This window comes from Caretta caretta, chromosome 4 (genome assembly GCF_965140235.1).
Source record: "Caretta caretta isolate rCarCar2 chromosome 4, rCarCar1.hap1, whole genome shotgun sequence".
In the NCBI taxonomy this organism is placed as follows: domain Eukaryota; kingdom Metazoa; phylum Chordata; order Testudines; family Cheloniidae; genus Caretta; species Caretta caretta.
This window is the reverse complement of record NC_134209.1, coordinates 82,647,915-82,672,135: the sequence shown is the minus strand read 5'-3', so window position 1 is coordinate 82,672,135 and position 24,221 is coordinate 82,647,915. Positions and strand designations below refer to the sequence as shown.

The 24,221-nt window shown below is 41.6% G+C and overlaps 1 protein-coding gene across 11 annotated transcripts in view; it reads right to left on the bottom strand.

Moving 5' to 3' along the window:
* The window catches only part of GALNTL6 (polypeptide N-acetylgalactosaminyltransferase like 6), a 928,998-nt gene that overhangs the window by 63,074 nt on the left and 841,703 nt on the right, over positions 1-24,221 (bottom strand). For all 11 annotated transcript variants that reach the window (XM_048847720.2, XM_048847722.2, XM_048847725.2 and 8 more), the window contains one exon: positions 11,359-11,466. In XM_048847720.2, coding sequence (XP_048703677.2) covers positions 11,359-11,466 — 108 coding nt within the window. The remainder of the gene's footprint in view (positions 1-11,358; positions 11,467-24,221) is intronic.

Sequence of the window (24,221 nt, the reverse complement as noted above, 5' to 3'; positions counted from 1 at the left end):
TGCAGGACTAAAGAGAATGACCTGGTCAAGTCACTTCTAATGTAGTCCCTGCACCCATGTCTGCCCAGGCATGTCTGCCCACCTTGGACATGATGATGATGGCTACCGGTCCTACTGCACCGTCTGCTGCCGCAAGGCAAGGGGTTGCTGCTGCTGTGTAGCAATACAGTACCACGTCTGCCAGCATCCAGGAGACATACGGTGATGGTTACCTGAGCGGGCTCCATGCTTGCCGTGGTATGGCGTCTGCACAGGTAACTCAAGAAAAAAGACGCGAAACGATTGTCTGCCTTTGCTTTCACAGAGGGAGGGAGGGAACGGGGGCCTGACGATATGTACCCAGAACCACCCGCGACAATGTTTTAGCCCCATCAGGCATTGGGATCTCAACCCAGAATTCCAATGAGCAGCGGAGACTGCAGGAACTGTGGGATAGCTACCCACAGTGCAACGCTCCGGAAGTCGACGCTTGCCTCGGTACTGTGGAAGCACTCCGCCGAGTTAATGCACTTAATGCACTTAGAGCATTTTCTGTGGGGACACACACACTTGAATATATAAAACCAACTTCTAAAAAAACTGACTTCTATAAATTCGACCTAATTTCGTAGTGTAGACATACCCTTAGTGTAAGTGTAAGGAACTTTATTCCCTGGACTCAGCTATCAGTAGGAAGCTCTTTCTGAAGTAGTCAATTACAACGTTCAAATAATACAAACCAGCTTCCTCATAGTTTGACTGCTCTAAAGGAGGTTTGTTGAATCAAGTCATCTTGAGCTCATTATCCTGGTTATCTCTACACATGCTGACAATATAGCCTTAATAATTACCACACACCTTTTTGTTTAAAGGAGTAAAGTCCAATGCTGAAAAACACATTCAAGAAGCAATCAATCTTAATACGTCACTTGAATGCATGTTTGCTCTTACGAAAACTAGAGTAAGCTCCAACCATATATTAAAGAAGTAACACAAATGGTTTATTTGTAAATGTTTAAAAGACCCATATTAGGGTCTTATCCAAGCAAAAAATATTTGTGCCCTTCCAAAATGCATGAGCTTTGGAAAGTGGTAGATTCTGGTTCCTGTTCTGGCTAATATATTGGAAGGTAAATTGGTCACTGCCAGCTCTCAAAAAAACCCCACCAAAGCTTTTCTGCAGTGGAGAGCTTTCAGAGCAGCCCAGCAGGAGGAGAACATACATCAATAAGCACCCCTCTTTCAGTGCTCCACTTCTCTGGACTTTCTGACCCTATGCTTCTCTCACCTGCAATGTTAGGCAAGCAGGAAATACTCCAACTCTCAACTGGAATAACCCACCTGCATGGCTGCTGGTGGGAAACCATGAAACTTGGTTAAATCTTTTTTTTTTTTAAAGAAAAAAAGAGAGAGAGAGGGGAGTTAATGGTAGGAGGACTGACTAGAAAATGGGAGGGCAACAGGTATTTCCTCCTCCCACATGTTGTAGGGCTGCGTTACTTGGGAATCATTCCCAGCCAATGCACCCATTAAAAATGGGGGGTTTAGGAAGTTTCAATTTTAAAATATGCTAATGTTGTAATAAAAAAGCCTTGTATTAACATGAGAAGACTCCATGGTTCTAAAACTAAACTGGATATTTTATTAAGTGAACTATCTTAGCCATGTGCATACAAACTGACCACCTGGTGTCTTCTTCCCTCCTGCAACCTGTGCTTCTCCCTCCATGTTCCATGCAGGTTTCTACAAGCACAGATCTGGGGTTCAGGGTTTTTGCTGACAGGGACAACATTTGCTTGTTCTGTACCAAATTAAAAACTCGTTTACTATTTGTTAGACTCACAAAAAAGTTAAAGTATTTAAAACAAAAAATAAATAAATTCACATAAATCATTACTTCTCCCCTAGTCCCTCTCTCCCTATTTATAGAGTCTTTTAACTGGAAACTCTGTGTGACACTCTCTCAAATGGCGTCAAATATCTTTGTCAAGAAGAAGAGTTAGTTTTGGGCGGCATGGTAGATCTCAGGTCCCCAACTTCAGTTATTACAGTGTGATCCTGTCTCCTCCAATACCTACCTAGGGCGGAGGGAGTAAAGAATAGCAAAAGAAAGGAAAATGAAGCTTTTGTTTCTGGGTTGTACGTGAGCTACTGGAAAAGCACAGATATAGCCCCCAGCACTATTTTCAGCATGCCAAACTGATCACAGCAAAGCATTGCTAGGTTAGATTTGACCTGGCTGGTTAAGCCAGACTCAATAAGGAAAACAAATATAGAAAGATTAAAAAAAAGACATAGGAAAACAAGGTTGGGAATTGACACGTCAGGTAGGGAAGTGGCAAGAATCTTAGGTTTACATCTCAGGAGTTTCTCAGGGCACAGCCCACAAAGATAATAATGCCATCTGGGTCTCTCTCCTTGTCATGTCTGGTCAGAACAATTTTCTGGATAAGGATGAAGAAAGCTTAATGGTGTGATGGTACATGCATATGTGCTTGTGTGGGGTGTAGACAGTTGTGGTCATGAAGCGATGTCTCCGAAAGTGTTGAAACTCTCACTCCACTGAAATTGAGCAATCGAAGCAAAGTATCCAGTTGTCCCATGCATGAATCTCATCTTGTTTTAATTACACTTTACTTTGTTGCTACAACTCTTACCTCACTAGGAGCCTTGAAAACCCTTAATCACCAGTTCTTTTAATTTAGGCAAACTCACTTAAAATAATTTTGTGACTCTGTTCTATGCTTTTTTTTTTAACAATAATTTTACATCACATGTTCGTTAAATTAAAATTACTTTCTCCCTTTCACTTTCTTTGGACAGTTCAGGACTTCAACACAAGGTAGAGTTCAACACAGCTACAGAGAGAGATAAATGTGCACTTTCTTACTCAATTGCTATTCTTGTTGGAATGTTTTGGGCCATTTTCAGTTCCTGTTTTTTTTTCTTTTGTGGCTGACAGATTAATCTCTCCCACCAAATCCCGTATACCTCTTCATTAAACATGTTCAGGTGAGTCCTGTGTGACATTATGATTATGGTGATTCAGGCAACTCAGCTGGGCAGAAGCAGAGACTTTATTCTTGGGAATGGAATGACTGCTTAACTGCTGGGGGCTGCATAGCACAACTGCCTGGTAAAGATTCCAGAGAAGCAAAATTTAAATGGATCTGTCCCTAACAGGAATATTATAGTTTCCTGTTTTAGAGACAGGGATGGTATGCCAGATTGGAATGACAATATTTATGAGCAATACACAGAACCCTCCATGGTGCATGAAACTGCATGGATCTATCCTATGGATTTTTTTTCAATTGACTTTTTAGACAGTTGTTAAATTATCATAAAAATACTACTTCTGCTCCCAATTTCTCCAGCAGTTATTAGGCAGAAAATGGTTTTTCCCCTGGCTGTAAAGCAGTACAATGCTTTTATTATTTGTGCCATTCCACCTTCATAACCCATTTCTTCTCCTTTGTGCCTACCTCACTCTCTGCACATACGCCAGCCTGATCCCCAATCCATGCACTTTGGTTTTTGTCACTATTAAGCTGTTTTATCCTATTTGGGTCCTGTAACCAGTTCCTGTTGCTCTAGTGGCAATCTAAACATGTTCCAGGAAGCTGGCAGTCATAAGCAGGACCTCTTTTAAGCAGATTGCGTATCTTACTTATCACAATAGGTTTTTCTCTCATTGGCTATTTATTCTAGATCCTAGTTTTAGTTTATTGTGTCAACGAAGTGTCAATCACCATAGTACACAGGCACTCCTTCACTCAGGGATTCTCTGCAGCTCTGATATCAGTGCCTTGGAATAGAGTTGGAAGCCACAGTGCAGAATGAGAGGTGCCGTATTTCAGATGTGAAATAAAACAGAGGCCCTGACTGTTACATTCATTAAAAAGCTCATGGCACTTTCTGCAAGAAAACCGATATTAATCCCTCTTCCAGCCTAAATACTGTGGTACTGCTGCTGCTGCAAAGTAGATGCCATGTTTCGCCCCGGAAATGTTTGCGTTTGATTCAGACACAATTAGTGGTGTATATTAACTGCATTACTGGAAGAGTAAGGAGCTAGAAACTCAAGCTGCTTTCTGTATGCTGGGGAGAGTCACTTTGCCATGTGGCTTTACTGCCTCTATACACTGCTATTAATATGCTCTGTTATTTTTATTCACCCTCAGTTGCATGCTGTAACCACATCTTGCAATGGAAGCACTATGCAGTGCATGCAGAGTTTGGATACAGACTGTTATTTACCCCTTCTATTTCCCAGGCCATGAAGCCCTGTGACAGTTTAGCAACACCTCCTTAAAACAGGCAAATAGTTTGATGCCCATTTTATAGAAGGGCATAATGAGCCACAATGAGGCTAAACGATTTACCACAGGTCACAGCTTGGGAGTGGCAGAGCTAGAAATACAATCCAGGAGTCCAGACTCCCAATATGTTTCTCTAGGTACTAGACAACATTGCTTTGATAATCCAGCAAATAAATTCCAAAAAGTAGTTACTGCCATTGCAAACTGGATAGAATATATTTATCAGTTTTAGTTTTTCCTTTTCAAATGATTAATAGACCATGAATAAGCAGGTAGTTTCTTTCTCCCCTTTAAAACAAAACATTTTTGTTAGCTTGAAGAAAGCATCTAAAAACTGAGATGCTGATTGTTTTGTTTTTCTTGCATTCAAAAATTACCATGCAGATATTTATTCAAACTTCCTTCTTAAAACAATTGAGACCTTGATTGTTGAGACTGGGTTGAGACTTTGATTCAGCTATTAATTAATTTTGACTATGGACTTATAAATATGTCTAAATGTTATAAGAGGTACTATAATGAAAACTCAGAACTTAAGAGGGAAAACTGCATTGTTATGTTATATATAATTGTGTTACTGCAAGAGGATAATGCCCCAAATGACCCGCTCATTCCAAGCTGATGTTTCTGTCATTTATGGTGACTGCTGGATCACAATTGAAGTCTATTGCTTCTTGCTGGGCTAAAGGACTGAGTGACTGCAAAGCTACCTGTGCTGTCACCTTACACAGGAGCTGCCTCAGTCTCTTTTGTGAAGACGGCTTTAAAAAAAAATACAAAAGGAGCCATCTGTCAGTTTGCATTGAGGTCAGTGGATAATGTAACTTTATGGATGTGCTTCGTCTAACTCACTGATTCTACTTTGTCCTATAACGTGTCTGGAAACCGACAAAAATGTTCAAAAGTGCTGTTTTCAGCAAACCCCAGTCATTGTTTACAGCTAGAAAAAAAAGTCATCACGCCTAATGCTCTGGCTTTGGGAATCACAGCACAAGATAGTATGCCTACGGTATCTCGGTCTACAGAACCCTTTAAAAAGCCACAGGAAAAGGCTGAGCAAGTGGTTCAGCTGGGAATCTGAACCCACCTTAATCCCTGCCTCTTGAACTGAACCCAAACTCTTGCAAGTTCCAATTCAGCAACATAGTGCAATGAGGCAAATGTCATCATGCTGTGCCTGCTGGGTCAGAGGATCACTGGGCTCTGGGATCCCAAGCCCTAGAGTGCAGGGAGGAATTCAAGTTAAGGTTAGGATTCACCACATTTTCGGGTTAACATCCAAAGTTGACTTTCACTGGGTTTGCCAATCCCTAGTTCAGAAAGACCTACAGTAGTGTAATGCTCTGGAGACGGTGCTAAAAGTCTGATTTAAAATGTTTGCAAATGAAAAAGATTGCTGTAGACATGTATTGAAATTCTAAGGTCATGGAACAGTGAGTTTTTATTGATAGAACTCTTATGTTGTTTAGGCAATCATGAAGAGAAAAATCTATTAGTATGGAGTTTACAAAACTGTCTAATAAACTGGAATGTACCTATAACAAATTGCTGATCTTATTTTAAAATCTGTTTTACCAGATAACTGGCTAGGAGATGATGGCTTAGCTAGAATGCATAAAAATGAAGCAATGTTTCTGAATACAGTTACAAAGTAGTTAAAAATACAAAGTAGTTAAAATAATGTAGCAAAAGAATCCAGAACTTATATATTGGGGCAGTGTCTTGTATGAGGTTTCAAGACTTCTTTTACTGAAAATTATTTCACATAAAACAATCAGACAAAAATAGTTATTAGTAGCTGTGATTTTGTGCCAAGACAGTAGGGTTTGGAATGAATGATAATCAGTTTGTGCTTCCTTAGGAAGTGGAATCACTGTTAACATCTGTACACCCGTTAATCTTGCTCTATGTGCAATTACCTGTAAATTGGGGACTGACTGTGTTTGGCAGGCAGCAACATCCTGAGGCATCTACAAAAAAGTCTTTTTCTTTAGTAGTTCTCTCTTATTTTGTTTGTCAGAGTCTGCTTTATAAATGTGGTATTTATTTTTCCAGTTTGTTTTGCTCACTTTTTGTGACACTGAATGTTTTCACTGGCAAAATATTTTTTACATGGAGATTTCCTAGCTTATAGATCACATTTCAGCAAAAAAAGTATGTCTAGGTTTTGCAGGGCTTGACTGATAGCGTGAGAATGTGTGAAATGTGATCCTAAAAGAAAGAAGACAAATGACACCGTGATACATACTAGGGTGTATAGTATGATACACTAGTGATGGTTTGCAGTGGTTACTGCCCAGATGAATGGGATTTTGATAGGCCAGTATAGTAGAGACTGTGATCCTTATGCCAGTTTTTGAATGAACAAAAGAATGGCTATGCTGGATCCGACCAATGGTCCTGCTAGCTCAGTATCCTGTCTTCTGTCAGTGGCCAGATGTGTCAGAGGGAATGAATGGACCAGAGCAATTATCAGGTGATCCTTCCCCTGTCATCCAGTCCCAGTTTCTGGTAGTTGGAGGTTTAGGAACACCCAGAGGATGAGGTTGCATTCATGACCATCTTGGCTAATAGCCATTGTTGGACCTCTTGTCAATGAATTTATCTAATTATTTTTTGAACTCAATTATAGTTTTGGCCTTTACAACATCTCCTGGCAATGAGTTTCACAGGTTGACTGTATGTTGTGTGAAGAAGTGCTTGCTTGTGTTTGTTTTAAACCTACTGCCTATTAATTTTGTTGGGTGACCCCTGGTGCAATAGGAAGGAGTAAATAACACTTCCTTATTCACTTTCTCCACATCATCATGATTTTGTAGACCTCTATCATATCCCACTTAGCCATCTCTTTTCTAAAATGAAAAGTCCCAGTCTTTAATCCTAAATTTTAACCCTAATCTCTCCTCATATGGAAGCTGTTCCATACCCCTAATCATTTCTGTTGCCCTCCTCTGTGCCTTTTCCAATTCTGATATATTTTTTGAGATGGGCAACCAGAACTGCATACAGATTTCGAAGTGTGGGTGCACCATGGATTTATAGAATGGCATTATGATATTTTCCGTCTTCTTATCTATCCCTTTCCTAATGGATCCTAACATTATTAGCTTCTTTGACTGCTGTTACACATTTAGTAGATGTTTTCAGAGAACTATCCATGATGATTCCAAAATCTCTTTCTTGAATAGTAACAACTAATTTAGACCTGATCATTTTGTATGTATAGTTGGGATTATGTTTTCCAATGTGCATTACCTTGCACTTATCAACACTGAATTTTATCTGCCATTTTGTTGCCCAGTCACCCAATTTTATGAGATCCCTTTGTAACTCTTTGCAGTCAGCTTTGGACTTAACTATCTTGAATAATTTTGTATTGTCTGCAAACTTTACCACCTTATTGTTTACCCCCTTTTCCAGATCATTTATGAATATGTGGAACAGCGCAGGTTCTACTACAGATTCTTGTGGGACCCCACTATTTACCTCTTTCCATTGTGAAAATTGACAGTTTATTCCTATCCTTTGTTTCCTATCTTTTAACCAGTTACTGATCCATGGGAGGACCTTCCCTCTTATCCCATGACTGCTTACTTTGCTTAAAAGCCTTTTGGTGTGGCACCTTGTCAAAGGCTTTCTGAAAGTCCAAGTACATTATATTGACTGGATCATTCTTGTCCACATGCTTGTTGACCCCCTCAAAGAAATCTAGTAGATTGGTGAGGCATGATTTCCATTACAAAAGCTGTGCTGACTCTTCCCCAACATACTGTGTTCATCTAGGTGTCTGATAAATCTGTTCTTTATTATAGTTTCAACCAGTTTGCCTGGTACTAAAGTTAGGCTTTACTGACCTGTAATCAGCCCTGTCCCTATAAATTATGGTGCTATACCAGCCAGAGCACCTGCTCTCCTCTCCCATGGGGGGTCCAGCCCCTCCGCAGGGTCTGCTCACGCTCAAGGGCTGCAGAACCACAGAGGCAGGAGCAGTAGGGGGCTGCTTTGGGAGCCCCACATGAGTTTGTTGCATTGAAAACAACTGTGGAATTGTATGTATTTCCAGGGGAAGGGTAAATAGGAGAGCGGGTGGGGACGACAACTAGACCAATTCACTCAGGTTATAACATCTCCAGAGAAGCCACTGGTGCACACATACTAGTTCAAACTGGACTCTCCAGAGACTGACAGACAAAGAAAGGGTTTTTTGATAAATAGTCTTGCTTTAAATTGGGTCAGGGCCTTCTTCCTGACCTAGCAAATGGACAGGACCCAAGCCCTTTGGGTAGGGTTGGAAGGACTGGGCCTGCTAGAATCCATGGATTAATTCTAGTAAGTTTATTAGAAACTGTGCAGGTTTTTTTATTGTTTTTAATATGTTTTCTCTATTATGCTTTTTACCTTAAGAATAAAGTACGCTTGCATAGGAAGTGCTGTGGGGTAGCTTATAACTATTGACAATCACTCTGTTATCAGTCTCTGAAGAGAAAGGAAGCAGATGTCCTTGGGCAACCTATCAGTGAAGGCAGGGAACTGTGCACCCTGGGAATACCCCAGTTAAAAGGTTAAGGGGCACAGGTCTCCATCCAGAAAGGCAATGGCTGGGGAGTGGGAAGCTGGGAGTGGGTGACCTTGCTCAACCACTGTGGGGAAAATACAGGTGCAATTCCCTGAACTGTGAGACCAATCTCACATGATCTTGAACTGGAGAGCAGTTTTAAATGAAGCATCTGAAGGGAAAACAAAAACACACACAAAAACACCTGCAGCATCCAGATCATCTCTGTGTGCGCCCACTTGGTTAATAACTTCATATAAGGCAGTTGATTCAGAATTAGAGGGAGACTAGCTCAGTAAGGTGGGGCTTCCCTGTTCCTTAAAAGACTATATACAATCTTGATAACTGTTTTAGTTTTGGACTGTCTCCCCAAACCTTTATCTTTTGGACTTTGATCAGCCAATGGGGATAAAGTTATGCCCATGCTGAATTGCTTTGCTGGATCAGGGACCGAATGCTCTTCCTTGATTGACAGATTATCTATTTATTTAGATTGATATGAATGCTGAAAAGGGAGTAGGCCTATCCATATGCTCTAGGTGTCCCTGACTCAAGTTAACATTACACCCTAAGAGCAGCAGTACTATTTAAGATAACGTACTACAAGTAAGCCTGGAAGCTTAATGACTCAAATTCCCCTTCAAACAAATGCCTACCAAGAGGTTCCCCTAAATATCAAGCAATGTATTAGGACCCATTAGTCAAACAGGAAGGATGGAATGTTCCCCATTAGGGCACCAGCTCTTTCCCCACAACATGCTTATCAGTTCTGAATGACGCCAGGCAATCATCCTGTGCATGGTCAGGGACTCTATTCTGCAGGATATGGAGAATTTTAATGTAATATTTCATGGCTGCCTTATTACAAACAGAAAGGCAGAGAGGACAGGACTATTTTGCCTAATGAATCCAGATTAGCCACCATGGCTGCAGAGGTTTTGTGGAAGCTAATTAACTGTTGAACTGAGCCATATGATAATATCTCAGATAGAAAGGATGGCATTCCACCTCTACAATTAACGTAGAGTAGAGAGCATTCTAGCCATCCAAATATTCTACTCTGTTTTAGTGCAATAGGGAGAAAAGAAACTAATGTTCAAATCTCCTGTTTTAAGGTGTTTATCTAATGTCTCCATTAGATAAACACTCCATTATCTGGGTTCCAATAGCAAGAGACAGGTCACTACAATGTAAAGCGGACTTCTGGAAAGTCATCTTCCTGGAAAAGCTGAGAGAATGGACAAGACGGAATTATTCTTAGTGGAGGCATAGATTTAACAGCATTTCCTACAGTATGTTCAAAGCATTTACAGTGGCTCTTTGTTTATTTGTACACTACCTTATCAATTCACTCATGTTCCGTATTGCATCACATATTAGGACTCCTACTTGCTGTGCTTACTGCCAGCACGCATGCTCTTCCAGGGCAGGGCTTTCTCTCTTACTTTAACTACCTGAAAGGCAACTTGACTGCATGCAGTTAGCAGATAGAGTACAATTCATTTCTTGTCTCTCTTATTAGGCTTATGGTCTGCTAGGCTGTGGAATCATTATAGTGAGTGTAGTCCTGCAGCACAGATGTCAAGAGCTTCTCCTCCTTAAAGCAAGAGACTTATTTTTCATTCATACATATTTTCATTATTAAGAAAAAATATGATTCATAAGATGTTCCCTATGGTGATGGGCAAACACCAATATTTATGCCATTTTATGTTCTAAAAATGGAAATAAAAATGAACCATCTGGTAACATTTTAAATGGAAAAGATTAAAATTAAGGATTAATAAATACTAATATTTGCCTGGAAGTCACAGCAGTGCCCTTAATTTCCCATTTTTGACATTCCTTGAACAAGCCCCTCATTTCTCTCAAGAAATGTATAGTTTTCATAGGTCCATTTCCTCTAAAGAAGGAAAACCTCATGGATATAGAGATGTTTAATCTCTTTGAAAGAGTATTGTGATCTCATAGTTCCCTACTCTCTCATGGTAATAAGGTGGTCATAGTCCTCACAGAGGTTATAACCAGTCATTTAAATCACTGCTGATCAATTCTTTTGTTCCAAAGAATATTCCTTTCACAAGATGTAGGCTGTTGGATTAATTTGCTGACTGATCAAAATCCTGCCTAAAAATCAACCATCAAATTCCCAGTGACTTGTCAGATTTTGCTTATAAAACCATGACTGACAATCACAGTGAGTCTGTAAAAGGCAATCCTGTGCTTCAGGTAATTCATATATTCTTTTGCATGAATGTGAAAGTAATATGCCTCTGTTCTGAAGCCTCTAACTTTATTTTTTACTGAGCACTGTTTTGTTCTTGGAAGCCTTGCCTTTAGAAAGGCGCGGTTACAAAAGTAATAGCACATTATATGCTAGTCAGAGAAATGGAGAATTGGATTGTTTTATTCTAAATAAAGAAATCGACCCATAAGGAGTGAAGTGACTGACAACTTAAAGACCACTTTAAAGATGGAAAATTTCAACTAGCAGCTACTCACTCGTGCCAGGCTGGTTCCAGATGGAACTTTATAAGGGACGTACTTCCTGTAAATGTGTCCAACCCTAGAACATGGAACATCAAACATGCCACCTCCACACATCCAAACCTGAAAAGGAAACAAACAGTGACAACTGAATGCCAGCAGGGAAGATAAAAATCCAGAAATCATTCTGCAATGATTCCTCTTAGTGACAGTCCTATTTCATTCTGAATAGCTAGGAATGAAAGATGAAGGAAAATCCATGTTTTGATACTTGGGGTCTCGCTACAAAAAGAGATCACATTAAAAAAGAACAATACAAACTATACTATAAAGAATAGTAGCTACTGTATCTACCAACCATGCTTTTTACAATATAAACAAGATGTCTTTATCCAAGAATTTCCAAATTTTTAATACTCCTAATTAAATTTACTAATTACGTTTTTAATTCCAAAAAGGCCAAATTTTCAAAAGTGGTCTCATATTGGCAATATGCAGTTAAACATACCTATCAGGTGATTATTTAGAAGTTAAACTCAGGACCCTTGGCCTACAATCTATAGTATATAATCAGTACAAGGCTTGGTTCTTTACTAGGATGTACTTTTCTAAAGAAAAACTGAAACAGAAGTATCAAAATAGATTATCTACCCAAATTCATATATATACAGAAAGTGGCATAAGTCACTTGTGTGTCATCTTTAGTGCAAACTTCTGATACGGAAAGAAAGTGCGCCAACTGGCATATTCATTTTCAATGTTTAAGGGCCTGATTTACAAAAGTGCTGAGCAACCACAAGTCTAGTTGAAGTTAGTGGAAGCTGTAAGTGTACAGCATCTCTGAAAATCAGGCCACAGATGTGTGTGCTACAGGATGATGAGCGATGAGCAATTTCACTCTTCACAAGGGCTTCAATATTGCTTGTTTTTAACAGATGATTCTGTCAGAGCGGGAGACTGAATCATGCAATAGTCACAGTGGAAACCAGCCCAGCAACTCTGATAGACATGACTTTATATACTTCAGTGACATGAGAACTGGTGTACTTCAGTTTGTCAGCTAACCAGACTACTAATATGGTAGGTTGGCAAAATGGATCAACATACTTGTAGGATAAACATACTGATTTTAAAGAGCGTATTTTGACTTTCTACTAACAAGTCAGTGGGAGCATCAGAGACGACAGTAAATAGGATAGCAAAACATATAAATAGGTTTTAAAACTAACCACAGTCTAAGGGTTCAAAATGCACTTGTAGACCTAGTGCTGGGGCTACACAATCCTGCAGCAGCCTGCTGAATATGTCAAGTAGTAAAATCACTTTGCTTTTCATAACCCTGGCAAAACAACTTTCTCAGCTCCCTGAGTCTGCAAATTGTTCTGTAAGCAGAACACCCACGATTCCGCACTAGTTCTGTACAGACCACTTGCAGTCTCAGCTTTTTCAGCCTCCAACCTGTGAGATCATCAGCAAGCAAACCACCCCCATGTGCAGAAAGAGAAGGAGGAAACCATTAGCAACAGAAAAACAGAGTCTTACAGACAGAGAACTGCAGCCACAGCGTAATGCTGATTTATTCAGTTCTTGGAGGTTTGAAGAGCAAAAGATTTGTGATTAAGACTCTTTTGTTATCTAGGTTAGTTAGAAAAACTGTTTTTGTATAGTGCAAAATTTCCATTAACCCCCACCTCCTCCCCCACATTTTCATGGTACAGTAACTCCCCACTTAATGTCCTCTCGCTTAACGTTGTTTCGATATTATGTCCCTGCTCCATTACTGAACATGCTCGTTTAAAGCTGTGCAATGCTCCCCTATAATGTCATTTGGCTGCCTGTTTTGTCCACGACTGGCGGCCCACCCCCTTCCCCCCCGTGCCTCCTGCCTGCCGGCGGACCCCATGGATCAGCGCCTTCCCCTTGCTCCCCCTGCCTCCTGCCCGTGGCAATCAGCTGGTTTGCGGCATTCAGGAGGGAGAGGGGATGGGGGAGGAGCTAGGACGCAGCATGCAGAGAAAAGTGGGAGGAGGTGGAGCGGAGGCGGGTTAGAGAAGAGGCGGGTTAAAGGTGGGGGCTTAGAGGAAGGGGTGGAGGGGCGGGCCGAGGGTTGAGCTCCCCAGCAAAGTCAATGCCTGTGCTTGCACAGTATACCTGTATTAAACTGCTTGTTTAAAATTGTTTAAAATGTATATAATGCCTTTTGTCTGGCAAAAAAAAGTTTCCCTGAAACCTAACCCCCCCATTTATAGTCATTCTTATGGGGAAATTGGATTCGCTTAATATCGTTTCGCTTAAAGTCACATTTTTCAGGAACATAACTACAACATTAAGTGAGGAGTTACTGTAGATTATTTTGGGGGAAATAGTCAAACTTTGGGAAAAGTTCTAGAGTAGAAGAACTTGACCTTTTAAGAGTTCTCCTATTCCCTAAATGTTACTCTGCAGCATCTGCATTCTGTAATCAACTAGGAAAGCATATAACGACGCCTAGCTTCACTGAGAAGTCAAGCAAGGTCACTATGACAGTATGTTCTCTATTGACACTGTGTGGAAGCTGCAATAGTACACTTCATAAACATCTGGAGGGATCGCTCTGGAGACAATGAAGAACTCAGTAAGGAGGCATGAAAGATAAGTAAAAAAAAAAAAGACATGATGCTGTATCTCCCAGAATCTTTTCAGAGCTTCCATGTTGCAAGGTTCAGTCTCTGCATATGCATATCCACATGCAAAGGGCCCAGTTTCTGCATCCAGTGTGTTCTGTACACATGAGGCAGAGAGAAAAATGTGCTTGTGGTCTAAGGAAAGGTAGACCACAATACATAGACAACAGCAGTGAGATGCTGGCCCTACTGATCTCAATGGGAATTTTGAGATTATTTCAGTAGAGCCAGGAATTTACCCCAGAGCTGTTATGCTCTCACTGAAAAAACAACATGGGATGTGTGGAAACCAGATAATTAACGATGGGAATATGTAGCATACACCATCAGAAAAGGTAGCATAGTTAAGACACCTGTTGTTATGCCTTTTCGCTATTCTAAATATTCCTCCCAGAGAGCAGATTGCAAAAGTGCTCAGAGGAAGTCTAAGTAAAACTTCCCCAGCCCTACAGTGAACACAACAGCATGCATTCAAATTCATACAAGACCAAAAGGTACAACAAATTAGTGCTGGCAGATGAATGAGACAAATAGAGAACACAGCAATAGCACATGCTGATCATCTCAGCATCATCGTCACCTTAAGTCAGGACAGTAACAGGAAAAGTGAAGGTCTATGTAGACTTGTAGAGCCAAGGTCTAGGATAATGGTGATTTTGCTGGGTAGGCTGAACTCTGCAATGGGGGACACACATTGTGTACAGCAGCTGAGTAAGGGAACAGTTACCACCACAGTGCTGTCCCTGTATGGTGTTCAGGGGCACCATCTTCTCTATCAGCCTCCAGCTAGCATATGCCTAATAAATGTTAAGCCCCACCCACTGAAAATAATTACTTTTGGAACAGAGAAGGACCATTCCCTCTCTATTCTCACCTCCTATCCTGTAGCCTCCCAGTTGCTATGAAGAGGAGGGTTCTCTTTTACTCAGCTGCAACTCTAGCTCTCTCTCTGCCATTCTACTCCTTCCTCAACATTCTGGCTACTGAAATGGAAATATTTCCACTACTCTGCAACTCCCCTGTTTGTCATTTCTGAATCCATCTCACCAAACCTTTTTCATTTTCCAGATCTTCTCTACTGCCTGCTGGCTGTTGTGTCTGTTTTTTCCCCAGCTACAGCAGAAAACAAAAAGTGACTTGATTATTGTCAGCTTCATTACTGCTCAGAAAAGTCTGAAAAAACAATAGTTAAAATTGACAGGTTTTCACTCTGAGGCGGCTAGCCAGTTCACCTTGCTTACACTGTTCTCCTACAAGCCCTTTCTTAAAACATCTCATCAAGGCCCTTAAACCCTTGCCCATCCACTCTCAACTCTCCTAACTTACTGAAAAACATGTGCACAAACACACAAAAATACATAATGAAACTAACAAGATGTGGTTAACTTCACCATTCCTTCATGTTCCATTATTCCCCTTCTTGACAATCCTTTGGTTGTATGTCTTCTTGTCAAACTGTAAGCTCTTTGGAGTAGGGACTATAGCTGACTGCAAATAACCTAGCACACTGATGGCACTATACAAGTAAGTTTAATATTATTTATTACTGTAATAGAGTAGCTGGCCCATTAGATGAAACTGGGCTCAGCTCTCCTGTTTCAGTCCAGATGATCCCAGCCAATTCAAAGCGTGGGGCAGCACCTGGGGGATCTATAAAAGGTCAGTCAAGAGTCAAACCAGAACTGAATCAGATAGGAGAAGAGAGTGGCCAGAGACAGAAGGTGGCTCCTGGGAGATGGCTGAAGGTAGGAGAGAAGCAAGAGGAGTTTGCCAGCTGGTGTCCCTGAGCCAGGACTGGAGAGGGCTGAAGTTAGGGGGAGCAGCAGAGGGAAGTTCCTGCTAGCTCTAAGATGGAGAGCTGGAGACAAGGGCCAGAGAGGACTGAATGAAGGGGGAGCAGAGGAGGGGCTTACCCGCTGATATCTCCTTGGTCTCTTGCTGGAGAACTGGACCCAGAGAAACAGTGAGAGGGCCAGGGGAACGGAGGATTGCTCCCCTGGTAAGGATGCTCCCAGCACAGAGGCTGCGAGACTTCCCACTGGGAAAGGCAGGCTTGCGCACTAGAAGGAAGGGTTGGAGTGGTCAGCCTGGCAAAGGGATGGAAAAGGACAGATAGGAGCCTAAGCTGTGATGGAAGTCACTGGGGTACAGTGAGAACAAGGACCCTTTGCACGGGGTGATATGAACTATGTTTTGGGACTTTTGTTGAAGACTATTTGCACAAGATTTTTGTAATAAACTGGTTCCCAGGAGCAGTACTGGTTAAGTAGGAGCCTGAAGTGGAGTCCTTTGAATTAGTCAAGAGGGAATGTAAGGCGAGGGGCTGCCCTGAGGCCACAAGGTGGTGCCCGGGAGGAAACCACTCATTTACAATTACTATTAATTTTTATTACGACAGTGTTTCTAGGGCATGGGAAGACAATAAAAGGATTAAGGCTGGTCCTTGGAAAAGATGACAGCCTAACAGATAAACTCAGTGGAAGGTCAGCTCCCTTTTACAGAGCACATACATAATGTGAGGAAGCAGAAATCTATCTAGGTGCTTTATTACTGTAACATATGTAATAAGTGTTGAAGTACACATATATTGCATCTTCTTGATGCTGCAGGAGATCAATAAAAAAGAAAAGGAATTAGAAAAAGGCTATCAGATACACTGAGGCAATAACAATTGGGAGGAAATATCACTGCATGTTAGGCTTGTATTTGATAGATATAAAACTTAATTTGAAAGTGCTGTGCTGCACCTGAGGTGCATTTTGTAGCGTAATTGGAATGAATCTCAGGCCGGCTTGCAGGACATTTAGCAGCTGTTCCTGTTTATCTTTTAGCTTCAGAATGACTAAAGGAATTTTTATATTTTCTTGGGAAGATCAATGCTGGGAACCTTGTCTTTAAATGTGTATTTTTGTCACCTGTGCTAAATGCTGTCAGAAATTGGAGAAACAACTTGAAATCTTCTGTGTTAAATATTGCAGACCTCTAGTGCACCAGAAAAGGAATTCTGCTGGTGTGGAGCTCCCAAATGCTGTCACAATGTTGATGCCTCCGTTGGCCTAACTAGCAAGCAATAAAATTCTCAATATCTCTAATGTCTCATATAATAGCAATGAATATGAGCTGTAGCCAAGATAAAATAACCCTCCCCCCAACAAAACAAGTCAATTTAATTTAGAAAGCTCAGAACAGGAATATTTTACGATGCAGTGGTTCCCAAACTTTTTACTAAGTTGACCCACCAACAGCATTGTAAAGAAAAAAAAAAGAGTACTTGTGGCCCCTTAGAGACTAACAAATTTATTTGGGCATAAGCTTTCGTGGGCTAAAACCCACTTCATCCGAAGCATGCAGTGGAAAATACAGTAGGAAGATATATATACACAGACAACATGAAAAAATGGGTGTTGCCATACACTGTTATAGATCTACAATCTATCCTGAGGGACGATCCCTCACTCTCTCAGATCTTGAGAGACAGCCCCTCAACCTGAAGCAAATCCTCACCAGCAACCACACACCAAAAACACTAACCCAGGAGCCTATCCTTGCAACAAAGCCCGTTGCCAACTCTGTCCACATATCTATTCAAGGGACACCATCATCACTATTCACATCAGCCACACTATCAGAGGCTCATTCACCTGCACATTTACCAATGTGATATATGCCATCATGTGCCAGCAATGCCCCTCTGCCATGTACATTGGACAAACCAAACAATCTCTACACAAAAGAATAAATGGACACAAATCAGACGTCAAGAATTATAATATTCAAAAACCCGTCGGAGAACACTTCAACCTCCCTGGTCACTCAATTTCAGACCTGAAAGTCGCAATTCTCCAACAAAAAAATCTTGAAAAAACAGACTCCAACGAGAAACTGCAGAATTGGAATATTAATTTGCAAACTGGACACCATTAAATTAGGCTTGAATAAAGACTGGGAGTCGATGGGTACTTACACAAAGTAAAAACTATTTCCCCCTGCTAATTTTCCCCTATTGTTACTCATACCTTCTTGTCAACTGTTTGAAATGGGCCATCCTGATTATCACTACAAAAGTTTTTTTTTCTCCTGCTAATAATAGCCCACCTTAATTCACTAGTCTCATTACAGTTGGTATGGCAACACCCATTTTTTTCATGTTCTCTGTGTATAATATATATATATATCTATATATCTTCCTACTGTATTTTCCACTTTGTGCATCCGATGAAGTGGGTTTTAGCCCATGAAAGCTTATGCCCAAATAAATTTGTAAGTCTCTAAGAGGCCACAAGTACTCCTCCTCTTTTTTTTTTTTTCTGATACAGACTAACACGGCGACCACACTGAAACCAACAACATTGTGTCTTTTTGGCAATCTGCCATTATACATATGCACCCTCTACTCTGGCACTGAAACCCTAATCCAGTTTGATGCAGAGGGAAGCCCCTGGTGGAGAGAGGCAGAGTGGGGAGTGTGTTCCAGCCAGGCCAAACCTGAGTGGTGCTATGACCCAACTGAGGGCTGAATGTGGGATGGGCTCGCTTTCAACCCTCCCCTGCACCCTGGTAGAAGTGTATTTGCCTAGGGCGCAGTGATGGGTTAATGTGGACCTGGATGTGGCAACCCATCTCAAACCTTCCTGTCATCCATGGGTGGGTTGGCTTCTACCATTTGGGAAACACTGCACTAAATTATAGTTTATCAGCTCCTTAAGAACATAAGAGCGGCCATACTGGGTCAGACCAAAGGTCCATCCAGTCCAGTATCCTGTCTGCCCACAGTGGCCAATGCCAGGTGCGCCAGAGGGAGTGAACCTAACAGGTAATGGCCAAGTGATCCCTCTCCTCCCATCCATCTCCACTCTCTGACAAACAGAGGCTAGGGACACCATTCCTTACCATTAATGGACTTAACCTCCATGAATTTATCCAGTTCTCTTTTAAACCCTGTTATATAGTCCTAGCCTTCACAACCTCCTCAGGCAAGGAGTTCCACAGGTTGACTGTGCGCTGTGTGAAGAACTTCCTTTTATTTGTTTTAAACCTGCTGCCCATTAATTTCATTTGGTGGCCCCTAGTTCTTATATTATGGGAACAAGTAAATAACTTTTCCTTATTCACTTTCTCCACACCACTCATGATTTTATATACCTCTATCATACCCCCCCCCCCAGTCTCCTCTTTTCCAAGCTGAAAAGTCCAAGCCTCTAATCTCGCCTCATCTGGGACCCATTCCAAACCCCTAATCATTTTAGTTGCCCTTTTCTGAACCTTTTCTAATGCCAGTATATGTTTTTTGAGATGAGGGGACCACATCTGTATGCATCTGTACTCTATCACAGAACATTTCATTGAGAGGGTCAAAGAGAAAGGCATAAAGGCAAGCTTGAAAAGAGAGGATGCAGTGGTCTGGTGGTTAAGGCACTGGTCTGGGTTTTGGTTGATATGGGTTCATTTCCTGGCTCTGCCACAGACTTTGAGAGACTTGGGCAAGTCCCTTAACTTCTTTATGCCTCACCTCTCACTCTTTATTTTGTCTATGTGGATTGTAAGCAATCCAGTTCAGGGACTATCTGCTATGTGTAAGTACAGTGCCTAGCACAATGGGGCCAGAGTTTTGGTTGGGATCTCTAGGTGCTACTGTAGTACAAATAAATATAAAGGAAAGGACTCATGGGCTTGGAGATGTGAATTGGAAGATGCGGGAGAATGAGTTTGATAGATGTGGTAGTACAAATAAAAGATCAGTCCTTCCAACTGCAGAGTGCCATGGAGAAGGGACAAGGAGGAGCCCAAGACTGGAAGAGCACAGAGGGACAGGGAGTTAATGGATGCCCACTAAGGGTATGGTGGAGTGACCCCAGAGAGACTTTTGAACATTCAGGAAATGACCAGAATTCTTCCTTGCAGTGTATTTTCTATTGCTTTGTGCAGTTATGTTACTTTATGAAAATGGAACAAAGAAAGCGAGAGAAAACTAATAATATAAATTTAATAATAACAAGATAGTAAATCGTGGGCCTAAAGGTACATGATTTGCAGTTGGGGGAGGAGAGGGAAGCGAAGTGATTACTGTGTACGTTGCTGAGAGGAGAGGGCCCAGGCATAGCTCACTTATAAAGAAGCAGCGTTGTGCCCACTGCTGTGTGGCTCTTTCCTGAGCTAACCTGCATCAACAAGATGCAGTATAGACAACTCTTGTGACCTGACCATGAATCTCATTAAGCTTAATATTTTTCTTAAAAGCCCAGTTCCTGGAGTCCTTTGATTTTGAGAGACACGGAGCTTTTATGTTAATAAAAGGAAGTTTCTACCCCTATTATTGTAGCGAGAAGCTGGAAAACATGACCCATTGAAGGCTCAGAACAAGGAAACCAAATAAAGAGACCCCAATTTTATTATTTTTAAGCCAATATCATACATTTTTGGATCCTGACTCATTATTTTTGAAAGCTCAGGGTTTAGAAACACCACAGGGCTGGACACTGCTCTGCTCCTCGCCACCTGCAAAGGACCCATTTCACACAAATGTACACCCCATAGCAACCCCGTCAAGATAACTGCCTTCATTTTCAGTTCTTGGAGCCACTGGGATTTTACAGATTTGCCCAACAACTTAACTGTTGAGATGCAAGACTGGCATTTTAGGTTGTTTATTGCATCATGTGTAGTGAAAATATACATTTGCATGGCATTTGTAATTTGCTTTTTATTAAATACCTAACTGGAGTGCTATGAAGGGGTTAATTGACAGTTTCACGTAGAACAGATTACACTGAAATATTTTTCTGTAGAAAGACCCACCTCTAGTTAAATTTCTGAACATACGGTTTATTGGACAATTGTGGTTCCAACATAAACCTAGCTGTCTTATTTGATCAGTGTGGATTATAGGAGTATTCCTTGTATATTTTGCAGCATTTGTGTGCGGTAAAGCCACAGGCATTGAAAACTCTCCAAAATTAACTAATTAGTATCACTAATTGTGACTAATTAGCTGCTTCCCAGGTGATGGGTTTGATGCCATGGATCAGATAGTCTGCAGACCACCTGGTTCTTGGCTTAAAAGACTAAGAAACAGCTCAGAGAGAGAAAGCCCTGCAGAGAGCAAGTCAGTTCCTGCAGGTGAGCCTAGGTTAGGGGAAAGGATGGGGCTAGAGATCTTGCTGGAGCTACTTCCAGTGATGGGCAGAAACCTTAAGAGAGGCAGAAGCCTTAGTGGAGGAGGACTGAGGAAATGCCAGGCAGCAGGACCTGGGATTTGTGAAAGAACTTTACAGTCAGCACGAGGCCAAGAAATTGTAGAGTTAGAGAAAGACTTTAGTTCAGTTGACATTTGGATTGTGAAGTTTTAATAAAGCAGATTCCAGATTACAAGAGTCTTTATGCTATTTTTAAGAAGTCCAAGAAAGGGAAACCAAGTCAGCAGTGAGATTCAATGCTGGATCTGTATGACCCTATTGAAATGCTTGCACAGTGCTAGTCTGAGCTATACCTTAGTCTAAGCAGTGGTGTCAGTTCTTTGCTTGCATGTGCACTAAATTTGCTCACAAACTAAATAAATAGTTCTAAAATAGAGAAGATATAATCATGAAATGTTAGTTTTATGATGAGTTTCAAATAAAAATCGATGAAAGGATTGTACATATACATTTCCAAGGCTGATTCTGGCCTCTTCCAGCTAGTAAGAGGAACAGCTTCCTGGAAGCCCATTCCTAGCTCTATCTACACTAACTAAGGAAACTTTGAAAAAAAATCCTCTGAATATTCCTAACATTATTTCAGGGGTACCAGAACTGGGATCTCTGCTGTAAATGGCCACTGGCTGCCACCAGCATTTTAAACACTAGGGTTGAAAGCCTGGCCTCATTAAAATTAGTGGGAGTTTTGCAATTTGCTTCAACAGGAGCCAAAATTCACCCAGTGTCACTTAGATTTTTTAGAAGGGTGAGAGAACAGTTCTTAAAACAGCAACAGCAGCCAATGACCAGTGTTCACAAGAGCTCCCAATTTGCTTCTGGAGCTGAACCAGTGTTAATTATGTTGGGAAGTTATTGCAAAAATTCCCTAGAATATATAAGGCTTCTGAATGGCAAGACATTACAGTAAAACAGGGGAAAGGAAAGTGAGACAGCATGATATAGTGTACTGAGTGCAGCCTTGGGAACCAGAAACTCCAGAATTCAAATAGCGGATCTATCACCAACTCAGTTCCCTTTACGGTATCATTTAATTACACTGTGTCTACAGTTTATCATCTATAAAATGAGATTATTAAGTATCAGAAGGGTAGCCCTGTTAGTCTGGATCTGTAAAAGCGGCAAAGAGTCCTGTGGCACCTTATAGATTAACAGACGTATTGGCGCATAAGCTTTCGTGGGTGAACACCCACTTCGTCAGATGCATGTAGTGGAAATTTCCAGAGGCAGGTATAAATATGCAAGCAAGAATCAGGCTAGGGATAACGAGGTTAGTTCAATCAGGGAGGATGAGGCCCTCTTCTAGCAGTTGAGGTGTGAATGCCAAGGAAGGAGAAACTGCTTTTGTAGTTGGCTAGCCATTCACAGTCTTTGTTTTATCCTGAGCTGATGGTGTCAAATTTTCAAATGAACTGAAGCCCAGCAGTTTCTTGTTGAAGTCTGGTCCTGAAGTTTTTTTGCTGCAGGAGGCTACCTTTAAATCTGCTATTGTGTGTCCAGGGAGGTTGAAGTGTTCTCCTACAGGTTTTTGTATATTGCCATTCCGAATATCAGATTTGTGTCCATTTATCCTTTTACGTAGGGACTGTCCAGTTTGGCCGATGTACATAGCAGAGGGGCATTGCTGGCACATGATGGAGTAGATTACATTGGTGGACGTACAGGTGAATGAGCCAGTGATGGTGTGGCTGATCTGGTTAGGTCCTGTGATGGTGTCACTGGTGTAGATATGTGGGCAGAGTTGGCATCGAGGTTTGTTGCATGGATTGGTTCCTGAGTTAGAGTTACTATGGTGTGGTGTGTAGTTGCTGGTGAGAATATGCTTCAGGTTGTCTGTGGGTGAGGACTGGCCTGCCTCCCAAGGCCTGTGAACGTGAGGGATCATTGTCCAGGATGGGTTGTAGATCACTGATGATGCGTTGGAGAGGTTTTAGCTGAGGACTGTATGTGATGGCCAGTGGAGTTCTGTTGGTTTCTTTCTTGGGCTTGTCTCGCAGCAGGAGGCTTCTGGGTACACGTCTGGCTCTGTTGACCTGTTTCCTTATTTCCTCTTGAGGGTATCATAGTTTTGAGAGGTTTCAGAGTGGCAGCCATGTTAGTCTGTATTCGCAAAAAGAAATTGGTTAGTCTCTTAGGTGCCACTAGTACTCCTTTTTCTTTTTGTAGTTTTGAGAATGTTTGGTGAAGATCTTGTAGGTGTTGGTCTCTGTCTGAGGGGTTGGAGCAAATGCAGTTGTACCTCAGTGCTTGGCTGTAGACAATGGATCGTGTGGTGTGTCCGGGATGGAAGCTGGAGGCATGAAGGTAGTCATAGCAGTTGGTGGGTTTTCGGTATAGGGTGGTGTTAACGCGACTGTCACTTATTTGCACCATGGTATCTAGGAAGTGGTCCTCCCGTGTAGATTGGTCTAGGCTGAGGTTGATGGTGGGGTGGAATTCTTCCAGGGTTTCCTTCCCATGGGTCCAGATGATGAAGATGCCATCAGTGTAGCATAGGTAGAGAAGGGGCGTGAGTGGACAAGAGCTGAGGAAGCATTGTTCAAGGTCAGCCATAAAAATGTTGGCATATTGTGGGGCCATGCAGGTGCTCATAGCGGTACCACTGGTCTGGAGATATATATTGTCATCAAATTTGAAATAATTGTGTGTGAGGATAAAGTCACAGAACTCAGCAATCAGTTGTGCTGTGGCATCATCAGGGATACTGTTCCTCACAGCTTGTATTCCATCAGTGTGTGGGATGTTTGTGTAGAGAGCCTCTACATCCATGGTGGCTAGGATGGTGTGTTCTGGAAGATCACCAGTGCATTGTAGTTTTCTCAGGAAATCAGTGGCATCACAGAGATAGCTGGGAGTTCTGGGGGCGTAGAGTCTGAGTAGAGAGTCCACATATCCGGACAGTCCTTCAGTGAGAGTACCAATGCCCGAGATGATGGGGAGTCCCGAGATTTCCAGGTTTGTGGATCTTGGGTAGTAGACAGAATAACCGCGGTCGGGGCTCTAAAGGTATGTTGATTTGTTCCTG